The sequence below is a fragment of the Gymnoscopelus microlampas genome (assembly GCF_963454915.1).
Source record: "Gymnoscopelus microlampas genome assembly, chromosome: 7".
In the NCBI taxonomy this organism is placed as follows: Eukaryota; Metazoa; Chordata; class Actinopteri; order Myctophiformes; family Myctophidae; genus Gymnoscopelus; species Gymnoscopelus microlampas.
In genome coordinates, this window is record NC_139944.1 from 30,242,108 (window position 1) to 30,264,089 (window position 21,982).

Consider the following 21,982-nt stretch of genomic DNA (forward strand, 5'->3'; position numbering starts at 1 on the left):
GAGTGACAGTGACTTCAACAGATAAACACACTGACAGACATGTCTGCACGCACGCACACACGCATGTAATCTAAAAATCGCTTCCTACCAGGATATCTTTCGTATTTGTCTAGGGATGCATGCAGGTGTGTGTGTGTGTGTGTGTGTGTGTGTGTGTGTGTGTGTGTGTGTGTGTGTGTGTGTGTGTGTGTGTGTGTGTGTGTGTGTGTGTGTGTGTGTGTGTGTGTGTATGCGTGTGTGTGTATGCGTGTGTGTGTGTGTATGCGTACCTTGTAGGACTGAGGCTGATTGGCCCATGGCGGCCAGGCCCTGTTGCTGCATTGACAACTGATGCAGCTTAGCCAACTGAGAGAGAGAGAGAGAGAGAGAGAGAGAGAGAGAGAGAGAGAGAGAGAGAGAGAGAGAGAGAGAATTATTCCAATGCATTTGCATATTACACATAAATAGTTTGGAACATTACAGTTAATTATAGCATTACACAGCTTTGTCGAGTTCTCACCTCTGAATGTGGAATGCCATATTGGCCCTGAACAGCATATTGCTAGGGAGAGAAAACAAGCAAAACTTGGTTAACTGAGAGTATATTAACAGTTTGATCTAAATATCACCAAATGGGTAAAAAAAAGGGGGGGGTAGAAAAAGTTAAGTCATTCACATTGACAGATATATTTGACCATTTAAAAAATGCGGGTGATCCCAGACAAGGTGTGTGTGAAATCCCCCAAATCAGTATTTGCAACAGCTTTGAACAGAAATGGCACTTTCCATAAAGTACAAGCAAGTTCTACATTCAAGTCTGACTCAAGAGACCTGTGTTGCATTGTAGGCAAATTCTGTAGCCTCTCTTTCTGATGTCTTTGCACTGTACCGTCTAATAATAAAGACTGAAATGCCTTTAAAAATGCATACCTCCCCAAAACCAAAAGCCAAGCGATGTTCCCCATATTCTAGCCTCTGTATGTAAAATGTAATATTCTTAATACCGGTAATTAATATTCTTCTCACATATAAACTTATAAACCTGTTAAACCGTTAAGCCCATTTAAATTCGTAAACATCAGCTCACAAGACTATGGAAAATTCAGTGATTTGATCTCCCGTACTGTCAAAGATGACTGTTTTGTTTCAATGTTTAGTCGTGTTCATCTATTATGTAATACATATCTGCATATTTTTCCCTGTTATCTATTTGATATAGATACAGTAAAGTGACTGTCTAAATAAAAGAAGAATTCTTTCAGACATCTCAGACCACACAGTTTTATGCTGTTAGGATTCCATTGTTTTCTTTTGCACAGGCTTGTGTCCATTTCATTTTGTATTCCTCCTTCACTGTAACGATAGGAATTGTTACACCTGGGAGATCTAAGTTTCGTGAGAACTTATCCTCAACAGGATGTGAACTCTATCACCTCTGTCTTATTGGCAGAATCGATGCCTCTTTCATATATCCACTTATTGAACAGTGTTCATATTGCGGAGATTGTGGTGGTCTTTAAGGGATTTATGAGGCCCTGCCCAAATCCCTATAGTCAACTTCAAAGAGAATTAAATGAACAGTTCCGTAGGCAATGAGGCAGGCCATGAGGTTGGGGAGAAGACTGTGTATGCGTGCGTGCACAGGATGAAGAGTGTTTGAGTGTATGTGTGTGGGAGAGATATGCATATTTGAGATATGCATATGTGAAGGAACTCTATTTGCATGTGGGTGGCTTTTTGTGTATGTGTGTATGACAAAAACGTAACAGAGAATACTGAAAATGTTTTGTACCAGGGAGCCCCCATACCATATTTCTGTTGTTAGAATGTCTCAAAAATCTTCCAAATATTCCACATTTTATTTAAAGATTTTTTGAAAATAGCTGATCCACAAGCTCACAGCGCGTCGCATCGCGATGCATTGTGAGCTTGTAGATCATCTATTTTCAAATAGCCGATGTATACATTATATATTGTACCTTGGTAGGTTTAAAGTGCTCATGTCATGACTCATGTGGCCTAGTCGCTTCTTTTGGGATCGTTTTCTAATACCTGGTTGCTTATTTCTCTCGCAAAATCTGGCAGCACTGCTTGTGTCAATCCTCAACGTTCAGTCCTCCTTACATGAAAGAGTTCAAGGACTACTTTCAAGTTTAAATATAATGTCTATGTAGATGAGCGTTTCACGCTTTTCTTTAGCACTGTGAAGCTAGACTGGTATAAGCTGAACTTTGAAGCTACAACCCCCCTCTCCCCCCATTTCTGTCAGTGACGGACCGCACACCGCATAAAAACTCGGATATACTGCAACACAATTTTTTGTTAAATAGGTCATGCAGTCGCTTGATATTGATTCATTTCCTATCTACGGCATTACCTGGTGGTAATTCAGGGATATACGCAGTCCTCTGTGCTCATGTGATCAGGAGAACATTGACCATAAAACAGAGTCAGCCAGCTGACAAGTACAGTAGAAGGCAATAGAGAGTTAGGAGCTCCTCTGCCTACTATAATGAGTCAAGAGACGATCATCAACTGACCAATAGTGCAGAAAACATTTTCCTGTGCCTTGCAAAAGCTGCGCAAAGCTAGATAGCTGACAAGTCAAAGGCAATACTGTCTTGTTGTAGTCCTTGTTATGGTGTGGCGGACACTTAAATGACCCAAGCGTACTTCATAAATATGAACATTACTTAATGTGCATCATATCAAAATAAAATACTTTTCTGGCACTACCGTTGCTATTCTTTGAGACACATAGAAACCAAGAAATAGGCCACTGAATTAAACAAACAGAGCCAAATGGACACTATAAGCATACACTTTATAAATAGTTTGCAGTATTATCTTAATGTGTTTTTGATTTGGATATCTAAAATAGTGTATTTCTATTTAGTAATAGCCTACGGGTATTTCGGGATGTGGTCAAATCCGCCAATACTTTGTAGGGTCAAATAACCCAGATATCACTATTGGGATTGCAATTCTCCAGCTATATTAAGTCACCATCTTATGAAAAGAAAAGAAATATTTGTTTATAGAGTTCCCAAGCCTTATAAATAAATAATACAAATTAAAAAGCCTATAATGTTAGGCCAAAAACATGGACGCCAGGTTGAAATGTAGCCATATGCTAAATTAAACCTTTAACTGTAGGACCAAAATTAATTAATACAATCATGTTGGGAAAAATGGTAGCAATTGTTTTGGGATAGTTTGCAAAAAATTGAATTAAAGTAGGCATAGATCTGGTCTAAAACAGGTGCAAATATTTACAATGTTTGATTTATTGTTTGATTGAATACTTTAGTAACAGTTTGCAAAGACAAGCACAGGGAAGTACAGTTCAATACAAGGTCTGTTAAGAGGATTTTAAACCAATTTTTTACTCAATTCATCGTAGATTAATCATTCTCCAATTTCAAACAACGCAATGTTTGAAATTTGCATCGGAACTCAAATGTAGTCGGCTGCCTTAAAAAAAAACAAGATAACCATGAAAATCCAAGAAAGAAGCACGTTTGCCTTGTTTGTATTTGCACTTACAATAAGATGCTGGATGATATATACAGTATGTAACGTGTGATGTCCTTTTTAAGAATATCTTATTGAACCTTGCTGTGAGAACAGTATCTCATTATATCCATAGTTCTGCAGATATTCCAGTCGTTATTCATGATGATGGGAGGTACTGAACATACCAGCATAGAACAGTGCATCCAGGCTGAATGATAATGAATGAATTATTAATAAATACCACTTCTAAATATTCATTAGTGACTTAATATAGCTGGAGAATTGACAAGGGAAAGGTACTACAGATGTATAACAGAGTTGGCGAATTATAGGTTGAGGTTTGCCAGTGCCGAGGGATCCTTTCATATATATACTGTAACATATCGTCACTGTTGGGCAGAAACCATGTATCTCCAGTCCATATTTGATCTATATAGTTTTTTTTTATTGTAAATTAATGCCATACTTTGTCGGTCGTGCAAAAGTAAGGAAAACAGCTGTTGTAATCTTGTAGATGGGCTGTTTTTGCTATTTAACAAAGTGTTTAAATGTGTCTGTGTGGTTGTGGGTACGGTAATGGCGGGTACCGCTGCGATGGTATAGTGATTCATATTGGGAACAACTTAGAATGAGTGAGGAGGTAGGGGTTTAGTGTCTTGTTCACGGGCACTGATTGAATGATTGTCAAATACTCCTTGTGAAACTTCAGCCATCTTTGTTGAGAGGAACAGTGGCAGTTGCGGATCTGCGATCGATCCAAAGAGGGAGTGAAATTGGGGTGCCGTCGGCCAAAAGTAAAAAAACAAAGTACCCTATGCAGAAGTGTTTTGAACTACTCTATATCAATATCAAATTAATTGGGACAGCAACCTTTACAATAGGTCCTTTCTGCCACTTCCAGTACATTTGATTGATTTTCAATCACACAGCTTTCATTGTGTACACTATAGTCTCTTATAAGTAATTTGTTATTGTATTTAATTGAGAGCCCAGACTGAAGAGCATGGAAGCATAGGTTCAAAAGAAAAAGCCAAGAACAAAAGAAAAATGGCTTACTTTTCCCCCACTCTCGCTGTCCCATCTCTCTTTATCGCCTCATCTCCTCCAATTACCGCATTCGATATCCCTTTTTACAGTCATCATTGGTCTCCGCAGATGCTAGGTTTGATATCTACAGGCTATCCTAGTCACTTTATCGCACTTAATTAACGTAACTTTCTTGGCACTTCTATTAACTGACTAGAGTTCATGACTCCGATCTTTGCACTTTGCAAGGCACTCTGGATAAGAGGCTGCTAAATGTCTACACATTGTAATTGTAAATTGTGAACACACACACACAGGCTAACACCACAATATGCCAGTTTAAATCCAATGCGTTACATAATGTGGGTCTCCGAAGAAAGATTTGAAAGGCCAGAGCAATAAAACTGTGTTTTAACATGAAGTGCATGATAATGACCTCCTCAGTGATGATGTACTGCTTGTACCTGGATAATTAATCACAGTGTCCCCAAGCAGCTCAGGCAATACAGGTGAGAGATCAATAAAGGACAAATCTGCTTGCACAACTGAACTTCTGAGTGCAGGTGCTATGAAACACACGCACGCCCTTACACGCACGCCCTTACACGCACGCACGCACGCACGCACGCACGCACGCACGCACGCACGCACGCACGCACGCACGCACACACACACACACACACACACACACACACACACACACACACACACACACACACACACACACACACACACACACACAGCTAAATAAGGAAGTAGGTATAGATGAGTTAGCAGATACATGATGAATGGATGAATCGATATGACCACACGGAAATATGATGTGATAAGATTCTTTGAAAAGGCATAATCAATGTTGAGAGGATTCTTCGACCTGAGTATAGCCTGAGAAGCAGGGGAAGTTAGAATTAATGTATGGTTGTGTACTGTAGTATTTGTCAAACAAACAAAGTCAGAGGAAAGAGAGCCTGCCTCTTAGTTCAGTCCCCTAGCACAGTGCTTCTCAAACTGTTTCATGTCAAGGACCCCCACATTGACACTTAGTAGCCCGCGGACCCCTATTTGAAAAGATATGCCAGGACCCCCATAAGAGAAGATTTTTTACGGCTCTAATAGTGATTCTCAACCATTTTAATTTCAAGGACCCCCAGTTTGATATGCCTTAGGCTACGGACCTCCATTTAATGGCATTTCTCTGGGACCCCAATTTATATTGTAAAATCAATGTTAAGAGAGTGAGAGTGTACAAAATGGAACGAAATGGACCCGTAAGGGTCCATTTGGTTCCATGTGTACACTCTCTGAGTTACAGACCCATAAGGGTTCATTTGGTTCCTAACTATCATTTAGCTGGGGACCCCCTGGAACTCCCTCAAGGACCCCTGAGGGTCCCCGGACCTTTGAGAACCAATGCCCTAGCATCACTTGCAATAATGAAGGTGTTGTTGTTATACAGTAAGTCACCTTCACGTACTGTAGTGGTGGCTAAATTCTTCACCGTTTACTTTGGGCCTTTAAACAATATACAGGCATTTAAAGGGATATTTGTTCTTAATTTGACAGTGCAGTGCAGTAGGTTACAGAGGTGACATGTGACACAAGCCTTGAGCTATATTTTGCATTTCTGTTAGATGGTCTAGTCTACAGTTCAGCTAAAACGGTCTCCTGTCTTTCTTCGTTCTGAATAGACCTCTGCAGTGTTGACTTTCATTCATGACTTTAGTGTACTGGAATCCTTTTTGTTTGTTTATGGCTTTTTTGTTGTTGTTCAAATTGGTAATTTAGAAGACACGATAAATCGATATTCCAGAGCAACTTACAAGTGCACGACCAGAGTCAGCACGATCATGAACCCTCATCAACAAACGACAAGATAAAAGATCACATAAGTAGAGTGCAAATAGAACAATTTAGTGCTTCAAAGAAACTAGGATACCAGGTATAAACGCGTTGTCTAAATAACATTCTTAGCATTTGCGGAAGGCAAAATGGCACAGTCACTATGCATCATCATCATCATCCCTCAGTCTAAGCTCAGGATCTCCAGTGAAAGCTAAAGATTTCCTGTCTAAACCACTTATATGGGCAACAAAATAATGTCAAACTGTAGCATTCTATTAAAGTGCTCTACCAAGGACCTTCCTTGATCCAAGCCCTCTCAGCTCAGCAACAACTCATATTATGTGAGGAGTGAAAGTAAACCGAAGACAATATGGTAAAGTATATTTAGACAGTGGTGTAAAGTAACTAAGTACATTTACTCAAGTACTGTACTTAAGTACAGTTTTGAGGTAAATATTGTACTTTTACTCCACTAAAATTATTTGAAAACTGGAGTCACTCGCAATGCAACGCATTGTGAGCTTGTAGATCTGCTATTTTCAAAAGATTTCCTTTTGAAAACTTGTGAAATGGGACATTCTGCATAATGAGTACTTTTGGTACTTTAAGTACATTTTTATGCCAATACTTTTGTACTTTTACTCAAGTCATTTTTTCTTTCTGGACTTTTACTTGTAATGGAGCATTTCTACATTGCAGTATTGATACTTTAACTTAAGTACAACATTTGAGTACTTTTTATTCCACCACTGCATTTAGGATTCTACTCCGTTTAGCATTAGTTAAATATTGCCCTCCTGTTTCACTCGGTTAGTCCTAATTCCCTGTGATGTTGGAGACCAATTTATGACTACCACACATGGAAAATAAACAGGAAATGCCCCTCAGCAGATGTACTGTTAGGTAAGCTGCTCTATTGGGTGTGCAATGGCAGTGCTCCTGTCTACTTTTATCAGCCGTTTGACTCAGCAGGCACACTCACACCGACTCCACACACCACGGGAGAGTGGCTCTGCAGCCAGAACTGATGCAGTGCTCCTGTCTCTTCTTATTTCTCTCTGTGGCTTTCCTTCAGTCTCTCAGTCTCTCTCTCTCTCTCTCTTCAATGTCCACTTTCTCATTGCCACTCTCCCACTCTCTATCTTCTAGTCCATTTGTCTCTTTGCATGCTTCTCTCTATTTCTGGTACTCTTAACACTTGATGATGTATCCTTATATGATAACACATGATGTATCCTTCCGTTTAATTTTCCATTTCATTTTCCACTCTGAAAAAGGAGGAATAATGTTTATCAAGCCCTTTAGAAGTGTGCCTGAAAGGAGAGGAGTGAACACATTGATCGCACAGTATGTGACATCAGTGGCTGCTGTACCTGTTGTTGGCTGTAGTCAGCGATCTATTCAAGTCCAAGCACCATCCGATGAAAGGAAAAGGAAAAGGAGTAATGTTTATCAAGAGAGTGAATGTTCATCCAGGGTCCTTGACCATCACAACAACCTCTTATTTACTTATTTACTGTACACCCTCAGTGGTCGTCTATGTGGCTTTGTAAATACACAGTGCTGTGTTCTGTGTGGGCGTTGAATTGAAGTGAATGCATGAATGTGTCTATACATGTACATGACTACCTGCGTGAATTTAGGGCTAATGAAATGTACTAAATGAAAGGACAAATACAATCAAATGGGTTTTTGAAAGGATGGTCAAATTGGTTGGTAATGGTACATGACAGTGGCACTTTTAGAAATTGGTTCCCTTCCCAGATATATCTGAGAAGTCTTCACATTGATTTTATATTTTTAGCGTAGGCTAAAATGGATTTGGCAACTGCAGACATGAAAACAACCCTTTTCTATGTTTTTCCTGTCCTGGGTCTGAAATGAAAAATAAAACAGTTGAGGCATGTCCCAATATCCTATACTGTACCTGCTGAAGCTGGCTAATGTCTGCATAAGTTATCAGCTTCTGATAACCAACACCAACAGATATGTGGAGAAAAACAAAAACACAGTAGATTTGTTTGTAGATTTCATAAAAAAGTATGGTGACATAAAGACAGGAAAGAGAGGGACAACTTTCAACAGGACCTCACAATTGTGTGGTCACCGTTAGTACATAGTTGCATTATATCCAATTGTCATAAGTGCAAAGTTTTTAGTTAGTGCTATATACTGTATGTTTTTATAGAGGGTTTTAAATGAACTTGCCTTGTTTGTTTTTTGCCATAGCCACTTTGTTTTACAAATGACACAGTCACTTTATTATATGGTTAGATTCTTATTGATTGCTTTTGTAGAGATACGTTTCTATTGCTTCTCTTTGTATTTACTGGGTAGGCTCCTTTGCACTTACTGCACTTTGACTTACATTAATACATTTCTACCGTTTCCAAGCTGAGTTTTGGCAAACACAACACTGCACTTTTCTGAGGTATAAATAAAGTGCATCTGAATCTGAATCTATCATGATTTTTATTTGTTTGGGAGCGCTGCCATTCCAAAATTGTTTTCACTGAACCTTTTGCAAGTTTGTTGTTATTTCCTGAGCAGTCGCCGTCCAGAGGATTTATGACGTGGTCGCCCCAGAATGTGCTCTCAGTCGATACACAGTACAATCCTCAGAGTAAACTCATCCATTTGTAACCATGAAAGAATTCATATCATAGAAATATACATCAAACAGATATCCAGTTTGGGTCCGTTCATTTGCCCTATCCATACCCTTTTCTCCCTAACATCTGTTGATGTATATATACTTTTTGTTTTTGCAAAGGATTTTAGTGCATGTGCGTCTGCGTGTGCATGTGTGTGTGTGTGTGTGTTGGGTTTTCAGGACTCAGAGCACCCCAACCTTTCCAGGGTGCAGAGGTTCAGACATAATCAGCACTGATAATTTAACTCAGCATGGAGAAATGTAACCAAATGGACCCATTACAGGTCCCTTTGACTACATTTGTACAGTTAAAGGTGGTAGTGTAATTTATTTCTTTGGTTAAAAAAAGTTATATTATATTATACTGTATATATATATATATATATATATATATATATATATATATATACTGTATATATATATATATATATATATTCTGATAGTAATCATTGCTAAAGAGTGTTTATTCAGTTACAGGAGTTTCCTGTTCAGGTCGTGTTACCAAGTTTATCCAATCAGAAGAGAGAACCCCACAAAGATCATTCAATTTTGCCGTGTTCCAATTCCAATTTTGTCTGCTCATTTTCTTTTTCGTTTCACACTTCCAATGTCACAGCTCTATCCTGTACCCTGTAGGAATTCTCACTCCTGATTGGATAAAATTGGTATCCTGACCTGAAAATGTATTTGCTGGAGAGTGTAACTGAACAAACACTCTAAAGCAGTGGTTCTCAACCAGGGGTCCGGGGACCACCAGTGGTCCTTGAGGGGGTTCCAGGTGGTCCCCAGCTAAATGATGGAGAGTTGGAAACCAAATGGACCCTTATAGATCTTTAACTCTTGAGAGCGTAAAATGCTCTTACGGGTCCATTTGGTTTCATTTTACGCTCTCAAGAGCTAAATTGTTAAACATCTGCATTACTTAATTTACAATAAGTCTACACATTTAGACAATATAGAATAATTGTTCTTTTGATAAACGTTTGCTTGTTATCTCTCCTATGGTACCAACATCAAAATTATGGACAATATCTTATCCAACGATTACAAAATATTCTAAGTTTTGGGTCTGAGAGTCTAAATCACATCAAATGGTGATCCATGGCTCAAATACCGAATAAATAATCAACCTTGATATGAAAAAGGTTGAAAACCACTGTTCTATAGCAATGATTGCTATACAAATATAGAGCTATTTAACTCTTATTCTTTATTTAAAAGAAAAGGAAAATCACTTACACCACCTTTAAATTAACGCTTAATACAATTTGACTCCCTTATACTCACTTGTTGAAGGTCCACTCCTCCCTGCGTCATAGAGAACAGGGGATGAGAGCCAAAGTCTGATGCCTCGAACATCTGGATTCAGGAGAGGGGAGAGAGAAACAAGCATATAAGTCAAACACTACCAGTGTTCATTTTGACAGCTAATTTTAGTCATAGTCTTTAGGAAATAAAATTCCATTTAGTCTTAGTCATATTTTAGTCATCTGAAATTGTTTTAGTCTAGCTCTAGTTGACTAAATATCATATGAATTTAGTCGACTAAAATGGATTTTGACAGGCCTTGATGGCGTCATAATGCCTGATTTATACTTAGATGTGTGCCGAAAATAGCCGTAGCGTGACACCCACGTGCAACCAAGCATAAAATGACTCGTCTTAGTTCTACTGGATCTCTTCTCAACTAGTCCACCCGTTTGTGTCTCGTTTTTTATTGTTGATGAAATTGTCAGTGTATTAGGTCATCCTAGCGTTTTTGTCTTCATAACTTAGTTTTTATTCAGTTTTCATCAGTGAAAAAAGGTATTCGACGAACATTTTCCTTCATAGTTTTAGTCAACGAAATAAAAACTGAATACCATGTATGGATCGCACAACAATGCTGCCCCACAGAGTCAAAGAGCTCCAACACTGGGAACAGTGAAACTATAAGGGATATAAAAGTTTATCTCCTGTGCCACTAACTGTGTCGTCAGTAGATAGATTATTACATATAGTAGTAGCCTTCAGGGGTGTAATCTTTGACTTATATGAGATCATAAACCATAGATATAACCCCATCACCTTTAAAGCATGCACAAGGTAGCTGTTGTTTGGGCTTGTAAGAACAGAATGGAGCTACTCCAAACTACTTATCTTGCTTGTCTCACAATTTAAACCCTAGTATCCCTATTCTGGGCATGTAGGGTGTGTGACCTTGTAGGTTGGCTGTTTTTGGTGTAGAAGTAAAAAAAAGGAGTGGGCCATGGATAGAGCCCTGGGTGACACCGGTCAACAAAGTATATAGGGTTTAACCCATTGAATCCGGCAACGCATCTGTGTCATTTTAGATTTGAGCTTTAACCATTATTTATTTGTACTTTGGGCTATTCAAAAATAGCAGATCTACAAGCTCGTAGCGCGGCACCGAATGCCGCGCTACGAGCTTGTAGATCTGCTATTAAAAATCTTGAACATTTGTGCAAATCTTTGAATACATATATTTTTTAAGCAACATTTTTAACTCAAATCTTTGCTTCTGGGGGTCCCTGGAACAAAATATTTTACAAATGTTCGCTTTAAATTCGCACATATTCTCACGATTAAAAAAAAACCTGCAGATCTACAAACAACAAGCTACAAGCTCATAGCACGGCTATGAGCTTGTAGATCTGCTATTTTTTGAATTGTCAAAGAAATCTAAAAATGACACAGATGCGTTCCCGGTCTTAATGGGTTAAGTATGGTTAAATGCAAGTATGCCGTCCACTCTCCTTTATACCTTTTCATTATTGAGGAAGAGAACTGGAAAGCTGAGAGGGTCAGTGCTATGGGTAGACACTAGACAGAGAGAAGGCACTGGTGGGGTTCCTATTTAGGTCAGGTTTGGGGTCTCGGTGGTGTCTGGAGGGAAGTGTATTAGCACTAAGCCATGGCAAGCACAGCAGGCCTTTCATTTGAGACTGTCAGCCGTGCTAGGCTAAGCTCCACAAACCCTCAGTGGTGGAAGAAGTACTGGACACAGATTTTGTACTTAAGTAAAAGAAGCAATACCACAATAAAAGAAACTACTCGGTTACAAGTAAAAGGCCCACATTAAAAATTCAAAACTTGAGTAAAAGTAGAAAAGTATTGGGATCAAAATATACTTATAGTACCAAAGTACAAGTAATTTTTCTACAAGCTTACAACGCGCCACGTGCGACACGTTCTGAGCTTGTAGTATAAGGGATCCTTTACTCAAGTAAAGTAAAAGTACCTCAAAAGAGTTGAGACTGCAAAACCTGATACCCCAAATAAGTGCACTGGGAGACACCGCGGGATACGTCAATACCCAACACAGAGTACAGGTACTCGCCTTTACACCACTCTCCCTGGGAAGCCCATTCATTTCTTAAATAGACCAAAATGACAACTTGCTTGGTTGCTAAGCTTCAGTGCACTGCATGGGCTGTATGTGTGCGCCCAAAGAGAATTCTCATGCCAATTAAGCATCCAAGCTCCCCTTCTGCTTGAAAACGCAGGGCAAAACATTAAAACAATGATTTTAACTTCTCTTATAAATGGACAGAAGGGCCTTAATTGGGGGGTAATTCATGTCAAAACTCTGGATTTTTCAAATTTAGTCCTAATTAAACAAATCCCACAGATCTTAGCAGACCAGAGAGGAAGGTCTATTGTCAATCTGTAGAAGTTGGCTGGCAACCAAGTTGCATGGCAACATGTAGTTAATTGGTTGATTTGTAATTTATTAATTAAACGGAGAGGAAGAAAACACACTGTGACATTTAATTGGTTCAAAGATGGCCAGTAGAATATTTCTGCTTTAAATTTTACTCTCCTAGTCGTGATACCCTCCTCCATAATCATATTAACTTGGTGTCGACAGCTATGACATGCTGTATAATGAATTAAATCAATTGGCAGTGTAATTAACTCTGAACTGAGAGACATGCCTGTGGACATTGCAATCTAACAGTAACAGTGTCATTACATTGGACAGTTATAATGAATTAAAATGCACACCAGAATGAGGTGGCAGGTACTGCTGCATGGCATTGTGGCCAAATAGTACAAACAAAGCTAGCCGCGAGACACCTGATGTCACTTATTGAAACATTTTGTCATCTGTCTTCCCACGAGCAAAATATTATGAAACTCCTCATTTATTCATTAACCAGAGAGGAGGAAAACACACTGAAAGGTTGCCACATACTAGGACAAGAATTGCATGTTCTACTGTCCATAAAAATGCATCCTCCCGACTTAATTGATTGTGTCTGTCTTTACACAAATGGACATTAAACTCTGTGGTCACTGAGTAAAATCCTTCAGTATACTGTTCAACAGCAAGTCAGTACTAATGAGGCGATAGTACTGTACACAGTAAAATCCTCAGTGTTGGTTTAACTGTGAGAGTGTAAAAATGGACCCAAATGGAGGATTTTGCTGTGCACTTTCGGTGCATATTCATGGAGATCTTGATGCTAGTGGTGCGGAATGCACATCAGACACACAGACACACACGCACATACACATACACACATACACAATACTTGTGCACGCATACAGTCAGACAACATAACAGCAGTGCTACAAACAGCTGCACGTGCACACACGTGCACAGACACACAGAGGCCGACATCAGTCATGTTGTAGGCACACTTCATGAATAGTCATGATTGGTGATGAATAATCCATTAAAACCGGGAAAGCATCCCGCAGTGTCATCTTAGATTTTAGCGTTTAGCTATTCAAAAATAGCAGATGTACAAGCTTGTGACGTGCTGCAAGCTTATACATCTGCTATTTTTCACCCTTTTTTAAAAATCTTGAAAGTGTTTGAAAAAGGTGAATAATTTTGAATAACAAAACGTGTGAGAACTTCTGATTCAGAAGGCAGTTGTAGAATCAGGTCTTAATGGGATAAACATCGGTTAGAAGAATGCATTTAGCCTCTTTTGTGAGCACGGCGATGGAAGCTGCCACTAAACATCAAACAGAGGCTTAACAAGTGACCAAATGCGAGTCTCTTTGCCTGCTTATCATCCTGAATGTCAGCGCTTGCCTGTGTTCTTTTATGTCATGTCCAAGTGTTTGTTTGTGTGTGGAACCGGGTGTGTTTATTTTTGTGTGATAGAAAGAGACTACGGTAAGTGAGAGGCAGACTAGTCTTTGTTCTCACATTCAAAGGGCATTGTTAATCACCCTTTGTAGCAATAATTCAGCTATCTTACTGATGGCGGCTATATATAGTACGCATACCACTGTGAAGAAAAGCACAGCCATAATATTCTTTAAGATGGTCAGTGAATAATCATTTTTAAGTGACCCTGACAGAACTTGGTATATTGTGACTCTGTATCCACCATCAATAAAGAATGATTAATAAAGTAAGTAACCATATGGAGCTGTTGGAGATCATGTGGCCATAATGTAGCAAATCATGTCCATGTTTTCTGGGAATGTCCAGCTTTGATATCATATTGGAGGGAAATTCATGAACACTTGGAGGCTGTATTTGGAATCGACATCCCCTTCCGGTTTGATACCTGGGTAACCTGCGATATGACTTACTGGACAATAATAACAAGAAACTAATTCTGATCCTTCTAGTGGCAAGTAAGAAGGCTATCACAAGACAGTGGTTGCAACCACAAACACCCACTGTGGAAGAATGGAATTCATGATATATACAGAATGGAAAAACTGTCTTTCTCACTCAGAACGCAGGAAGACAAATTCTTCTGGATTTGGACAAAATGGACTGAATATGTAAAACCAATCCCCCTTTCTGCTAAATGGCTAAACAAAGCTGAAAGTGTTGTATTTTCTTTTCTTTTTTTCCCTCTTTGTGTTTTGTGACCTTGCATCTGTTTTCAAATGTGTGTAATTATGTCAAGCCCCCCCCCCCTTCTTTTTTCTGAAAGCTGCCCCGCTGTTATTTCCATCTTTGTTTTTGATTGTTAATTTAAAAAAAAAATGTTGGTCATCACTGAGAAATGAAAAATAGAATAGGTTTGTAAAATGAATGGATATGTGGACAAGAGCAAAACTACATATGTATATACTGTATGCATTTAAAAGGTGAAGGATTCATATGATTGAACTGTATGTGTTGAACAACAGTCACAACATGCATTATATTTTATGATGATACAACTGTCAGTGTACACTATGACCACAATAAAAAATAAAAAAAAAGTAAGTATAGCCTTGAGTACCAATGGTTCCTGAGCCATGTGGGCCATAGGTCAGGAGCCTATCTTCTGTTTCCTTAGCATGAGGCAGCTTAATGCACTAGTACACCCCCTGGACATGAATCCAGTAGAGAGTAGAGATGGACACTCACAACCACAAGGCTACTGAGATGGTACTCCAGATAGGACCGCTATTGAATTCTGGGTACTAAAGAACGCTTATGAATGGTACGTCTTTCACTGTCCCACTAACAATGACAGCGAAGGACATCCTCTCTGCTGCGGATGTCTGGGTGTTTCAGAGCTGTGAATGGCATTGGACATTCACTGTTCCACCCACAATCACGGTTTAAGGACAGTCTCTCAGAATATTACTGCTGTGTAATAAGTCTTTACCTGGTTTCCTGACAGGAGCACAGTTCCTGGGGAGGGACTGGGTCTGTAGGGGATCGTTGCTCCCTTCGGAGGAGACTATAAACACAGGATAGAAAGAGGAGGAGGTCATCGCACAAGCAAAGACAGGAGGAAAAGAGCAAATGGGAGCAACTTTAATCAGCAAGTCGAACAGACGCATTGGGAACCTGTCCTTGGTGACACTACTACAGAGACATATCGCCAGTGGTGTAAAGTAACTAAGTTAGTAGTACTCAAGTACTGTACTTAAGTACAATGTTGAGGTATTTTTACTTTAATGGGGTACTTCCGATTTACAATACTTTTACTTCTACTCCACTACATCTAAGAGGCAAATATTAAACTTTTACTCCACTACAATTATTTGAAAACTTTAGTTACTAGTTACTTTGTAGATTTTGATTATTATTACAAAACATACATTAACCACTTCAGCCCTATATACATTTCGTCCGTTTGAAAATAGCCGATCTACCAACTCACAATGCGTCGCAATGCGTTGCATTGTGAGCTTGTAGATCTTCTATTTTCAAGAGATTTTATACATTTGAAAACTTGTGAAATCGGACATTCTACATAATGAGTACTTTCTACTTTTGTAAATGTACTTTAAGTACATTTTGATACCAATACTTTTGTACTTTTACTCAAGTACATTTTTAATTCCGGTAACAGAGTATTTTTACATTGCAGTACTGATACTGCACTTTCACTTAGTAGTAAAAACATGTAGTACTTTTTCCAACAATGCATATCGCAAAAGCAGATAAGAGTAGCCAAACACTCTACTTCTTCAGAGTCTTTATTCAGTAGTGACCGAACTTAGTGCTTGCTATTCATTCTGTTTTTTTTTTGCATGCCCCATCTGCTCACTCTTTTGTGTTTCGGATCATCTCTAGTTCATTGGCAGCTTGCACTGAATAATTCCACCCACTCTTTTACTACAGTAAACTTGTGATTGTGACAGACAATAAAGTGAAGTTGCGTTGTCAATTCCAATTCCAATTTGCCCAAAACACAATGGCAACTGACACAGCTCCACGGCACATGCTGACACACAAGCTACAAAGACAATGGGACCTCAGGAAGAGTTAGAAATGGAAATGAACTGTGTTTTTTTGTTTGAGGTGAAGTGACCAAATAAGCTTGGGCTCTGTTTTCTATTTTTCCTCTCCTTCTTTCCTTCCTCTCTCTTAATAGATTAACCCATTTAGACCGGGAACGCATCTGTGTCATTTTAGATTTCTTTGGCTATTTTTGAAAAATCGTGAAAATCTTTGAAGATATATATTTTTAAAGCGAACATTTGTAACTCAAATCTTTGCTTCTGGGAGTCCCTGGAACAAAATATTTTACAAATGTTCGCTTTAATTTTTTTTTTAAAGATTTGCCAATAAAATCTAATAGCAGATCTATAAGCTCATAGCACGGAACTCAGTGCCGCGCTATGAGCTTGTATATCTGCTATTTTTGAATAGCCAAAGAAGTCTAACATGACACAGATGCGTTACCGGTCTAAATGGGTTAAGGTGCTCAGAATAACAATGAGCTGGCAGCGTCAACAGCCTTTGATTTTTCAGTTTTCCCTTCTAATCTCTGAGAAGTTGCGTCAACTTGAAGCTTGCTGCCTCCCATTAATGAGAATGTTATCATGAATTATAGATCATCCCGGTGTTTCCACTGTGAACAACATAAAAAGGCTTAACATTATCTCATAAAATAAATGCTTTGATATGATCCAGACCCAAAATACCAGATTACTGACCCTAAAAGCTCATTAGTTTTAACAGACTTGCATCTAAGCTTTGACAGCATTGTCAGATTTCGTATATCAGATAAAGCGATCGTCATACTTGCTGATAATGCTGATAATATTGGAATCAGTTCAGCGATGAATGAAATCTTCACTGTTCATGTTTGTTTCATATCGTCGATGTCGGGTGGAAACTTCCCCAAAAAAATCCAAAACTGTTACTTGTCCAAAATAGGGACGCCAGGTTGAAAGTGGTTGATAGGTGAGAATGAGTGCCTTTGTGTAAGGCACTGATGCCCCATTAGCACCCAGTGGAGCCACAGCAGAACAGAAGAAAGGCTGTTGTACTCAACAGCACCCACGGGTGTCTGTTTGTGTGTGTTGTGTGTGTGCAATAACACAATAATCTAAGTGTCCTTGAGCAAGGTACTACAATGTCAATAACCCCAGGGAAGCTGTTTAGCGGTCAACAGACTATAGCAGTGCTTGGCAGTGCCCACAAGCAGCCCTCCCGGAACAATTACTATCTATTTAGGCCAATTGATTTGTGAGACTTGTCATTCACATTCTGAGCATTGATAATTGTATGGTACAGCATAGTGCCATCTCTATGGTAATCAACCATCTGTTTGCTGTATGTTGTTGACAAAAAAAAGGAAATGGCTACCAACGATGAATCAATGATGAGTCCATATATGAAGTTTGATTCAGTGCTTTTAGGTAGCTAATAGCTCAGTTAGCTAATAGCTCTTCAAAGCCATCTATTTTGATAGAATTTGCAAACAAAGCAGGACTCCAACTGGCCCTTCGAACCAACCATGTTATTTTTCATGAGGTATGCGAGACAATCTGAGAAGGTTTTCAGAGACAAATCTTTGTGCTTTTGACATCACTTTTTGCACAAAGCACTGACCTAATGAGTTTAATCTTAGCATCATTTGGCGGAAATAGCTGAACTACAGCTATTTTGGATCTACATTATTTGGTATAGAGGGAAAGAAAAAATCATGCCAAGAATAGAACCCTGGCGAGAACTGTTGGCTCACCTGGTAGAGTGCATACCATTAAGGTTAAGGTTAGTTAAAATCTGACCCCATTTCCTGTCTTTCTCCACTGTCACTATCAAATAAAGGCTAGGAAGAAGGGGAAAAAAAGTATTTAGGGTTTAAGTGGTTAAATATAACACCTCACCTGCAATCACTCTGCCCCACTTTTTGGTAGTAAACCATTTGACTCAATGGTGAAAATAGCTTAACAACAGGAAGTACCTCTAGAATGACAGCGCAGATGAGTTTGACACACTGGATGATGGCCTCCTGGCTGCCTGATATCGTCACCCCTCGCTCTGTGGAGTTGGGGAGGAGGTCACCCGCTACCTGCACCTGGGCACCTGTCGTCTGCACACACACACAAACACACACACACACACACACACACGCACACGCACACGCACACGCACACGCACACGCACACGCACACGCACACGCACACGCACACACACACACACACACACACACAAAGACAGAGAGAGTCAGCGTGAGACTCAATCATAAAGTATTGCAGCTCTGTGGCCAAGTTCTTCAGATGACGATTAGAATTAGAGTTTAGAGTCTCATTGCTTTCCTGGTGCTGGAATAAATATTTATGCTGTTGACGTGACGAGACCTAAAGGTCAGTGGTCTGCTCAGTGAAACCTGAACATTCTGATTGTTTGTGTGTGTTTGCTTTAAAGATAGTATGTGGACAAAACAATATGTGGACAAAATAATAACACTTTCACATCCAATGTTCAATATTATACAGATAGTAGCATATCTACCGATGAAGAATACAGCTCATAGCTATTTGAAATGGAAATATATAGAATAGATGGAATATGAATATAAAAAATGAAACACTAGCGAAAACTACAGATTACAAAATGTCATGGTGTGTTAATATCAGTCTTCATCGTCACTGTCGGGTGGAAACCTTATGAAACCTTATGTCTCTAAAACCGTTCCTTATTGTCTCCGCCAGGCCGAAAGGCAAAACGGTACACAGTATCTCTATAGTCATGTGATCAAGATGGAAGTGTCCGATATTTCATATTCCATCCTAATTGGCTAACATTGGCTTCCAAAGTTTGCTGGATAGGTCCGTTTGAACAAAATGCCTCAAATCATGAACGCAACTGTGCACACACACTCCCTGGATGCCAATTCAGAACCTCTGCCATGCATTTTTCACATGGGCCTGTTATAGCGCCACCAGGAGGCCGATTTGTGCAAAAAAAAATTTTTAATATTACTCCTACAGATTTTATCCAAACATCACGCAAATCGGTACACAGTATCTCTATAGTCATGTGATCAACAGAGATCTGTCCGATTTTTCATATTCCATCCTGGTTGGCTAAGATTGGCTTCCAAAGTTTGCAGGATTGGCTTGTTTTGAACAAAATGCCTCAAATCATCTACGCAGCATGCGATTTCCATGACATTGTGCACGCACATTCCCACTAGGCTGAGGAAGAAATGCAACTTAATGTTCAAATCAGCCTCATGGTGGCGCTATAACAGGCCGATTTGCATTTTTACCTATAACTGCACCGATCTGCGTGAAACTTTGCACGCACACTCCCTAGAGGCCAAGGAAAAACCTTTGCCATGCATTTTTCACATCTGTCTTTTAGAGCGCCACCAGGAGGCTGACTTTTGTAAAACAAATGTTTTGCTATTACTCCTTCAGAATCTGTCCAAAAATCACGCAAAACGGTACACAGTATCTCTATAGTCATGTGATCAAGATGGAAGTGTCCGATATTTCATATTCCATCCTAATTGGCTAACATTGGCTTCCAAAGTTTGCTGGATAGGTCCGTTTGAACAAAATGCCTCAAATCATGAACGCAACGTGCCATTTCTGTGAAATTTTGCACACATATTACCACTAGGCAGAGGAAAAAATGCCACCCTTTTCACATTGGCCTGTTATAGCGCCACCAGCAGCTCTAATTTAGCAAAACACATTTTTGGAACAAAAATGCTCAAATCATGAATGCAGTGTCCGATTACCGTGCAAGGCCTAAGAAGAAATGCCGCCCCTTTTCACATTGGCTTATTATAGCGCCACCAGGAGGCCACAATAACCTACTGTACCTGACCTGGCGGAGACCTGTGCTCCGAGGAGCACTATTTCTAGTTTATTATTATTTTAAAAAAATATTTAAAGAAGTGAAAACAATTGATGCAGTTACTGCTACTTTCACTACTTTTAAGTGACAATCTTGTATGATGAAGCTTTGATTTATGAAAATAAACAAACAAATGTGAAACTTGGCGATAGAATGTTTCTGCCCGACAACAGCAAAATGATCTTGAGTGCTTATTTACATCTCACCTCTCTGATCTCTTTGATCTTTGAGCCGCCCTTCCCAATGAGAGATCCGCACTGGCTGGCAGGGATGACCAATCGCAGTGTGACGGGAGGCTTGCTGCTCACTGTGCCATTGGCTACCAAGGCTGTCAGATCCTGGGAAAGACATCATTGATTAGAATGAGGCTGAATTAAATATGATTTTCAAATGGGAATGTTTTCATACAACTTATTTCTTTGATAGCCAAAATTACCACTCATATATGAAACACATTTTTGAAAGTATATTTCTATGCCCCCCCCCCCCCCCCCCCCCCTCTTTTTGTTAATACATTTTTGACCAATTTGTGGGGAAAACACCCAAACATGGGAAACATTATTAATATAATGGTGGTGTTTAACTTTAACTTTTTTTATCTGCACAATATGCAAATGTTGTTGCATTTCTTTGCCACACTGCCTCTGGAGACACCATAGGAAACGAATGTCACTAGAATGTTGCAGTTATGACACACTCTAGCTCAATGTGTTTTTTATTTTAATTAGCTGCACCTGTAGGTGAGAGCAGTGTATTAAAATGTAGTGCAGGTGTTTTTGACATGACGTTAATTCTTCTTCCACCAGGCTCCTCTATGGTGGAGTTAGGCCAACTATTTTTAAACGTATTTCCTCTTATTCGTCATAAGTAGCACAGTATTATAACATGGTGTGTTATATCTCTTATTGGGGGGGGGGGTCACAAGAGCATTGGGAATACACATAATCCGGACAGGCAGGTGAGGACAGGTGAGGACTCAAGTACATTTTGAATACGGGACTTCTACTTGTAACGAGTAAGAGTATATCTACATTGTAGTATTGATACTTTTACTTGCACACGATGGTCGCTCCGCTCGGTCAACAGACTAATAACTCTGGAATAACACCAGTACAGTACCATACGGATACTGACCCTGACATACAGCACAGATACTGTATGGTACTATCATTTGGACTTTTAGCTATACTTTAAGCTCACACCATTGGTGAAGCTAAGCATTGAGAGTTGAGCGACCATAGCTGAATGGGCATAGAGGCCACTTGGGAAACGTAGTAGGTTAGTAGGTTAAATTCCCGTCCCCGCTATGGGTCAAGGTGCCCATGAGCAAGACACTTAACCCCTAACTGCTGCTGCTGGCTGCCACGGTCTCTTGTGTAAAGAGGTGAGGGTAGCTTGTTGAGATAAATAACATTTTCCTTGTTTATTGGTAGTGGCCATGT

At 39.5% G+C, this 21,982-nt stretch overlaps 1 protein-coding gene across 1 annotated transcript in view; it reads right to left on the reverse strand.

The window, feature by feature from the left end:
• Window positions 1-21,982, reverse strand: part of pcbp4 (poly(rC) binding protein 4) — a 65,345-nt gene that overhangs the window by 19,060 nt on the left and 24,303 nt on the right. The window contains exons 5-12 of the mRNA XM_084061178.1: window positions 20,747-20,878; window positions 18,634-18,762; window positions 15,595-15,669; window positions 10,304-10,375; window positions 8,291-8,329; window positions 7,737-7,760; window positions 500-541; window positions 270-345 (exon numbers count right to left, since the gene is read on the reverse strand). Coding sequence (XP_083917304.1) covers window positions 270-345; window positions 500-541; window positions 7,737-7,760; window positions 8,291-8,329; window positions 10,304-10,375; window positions 15,595-15,669; window positions 18,634-18,762; window positions 20,747-20,878 — 589 coding nt within the window. The remainder of the gene's footprint in view (window positions 1-269; window positions 346-499; window positions 542-7,736; window positions 7,761-8,290; window positions 8,330-10,303; window positions 10,376-15,594; window positions 15,670-18,633; window positions 18,763-20,746; window positions 20,879-21,982) is intronic.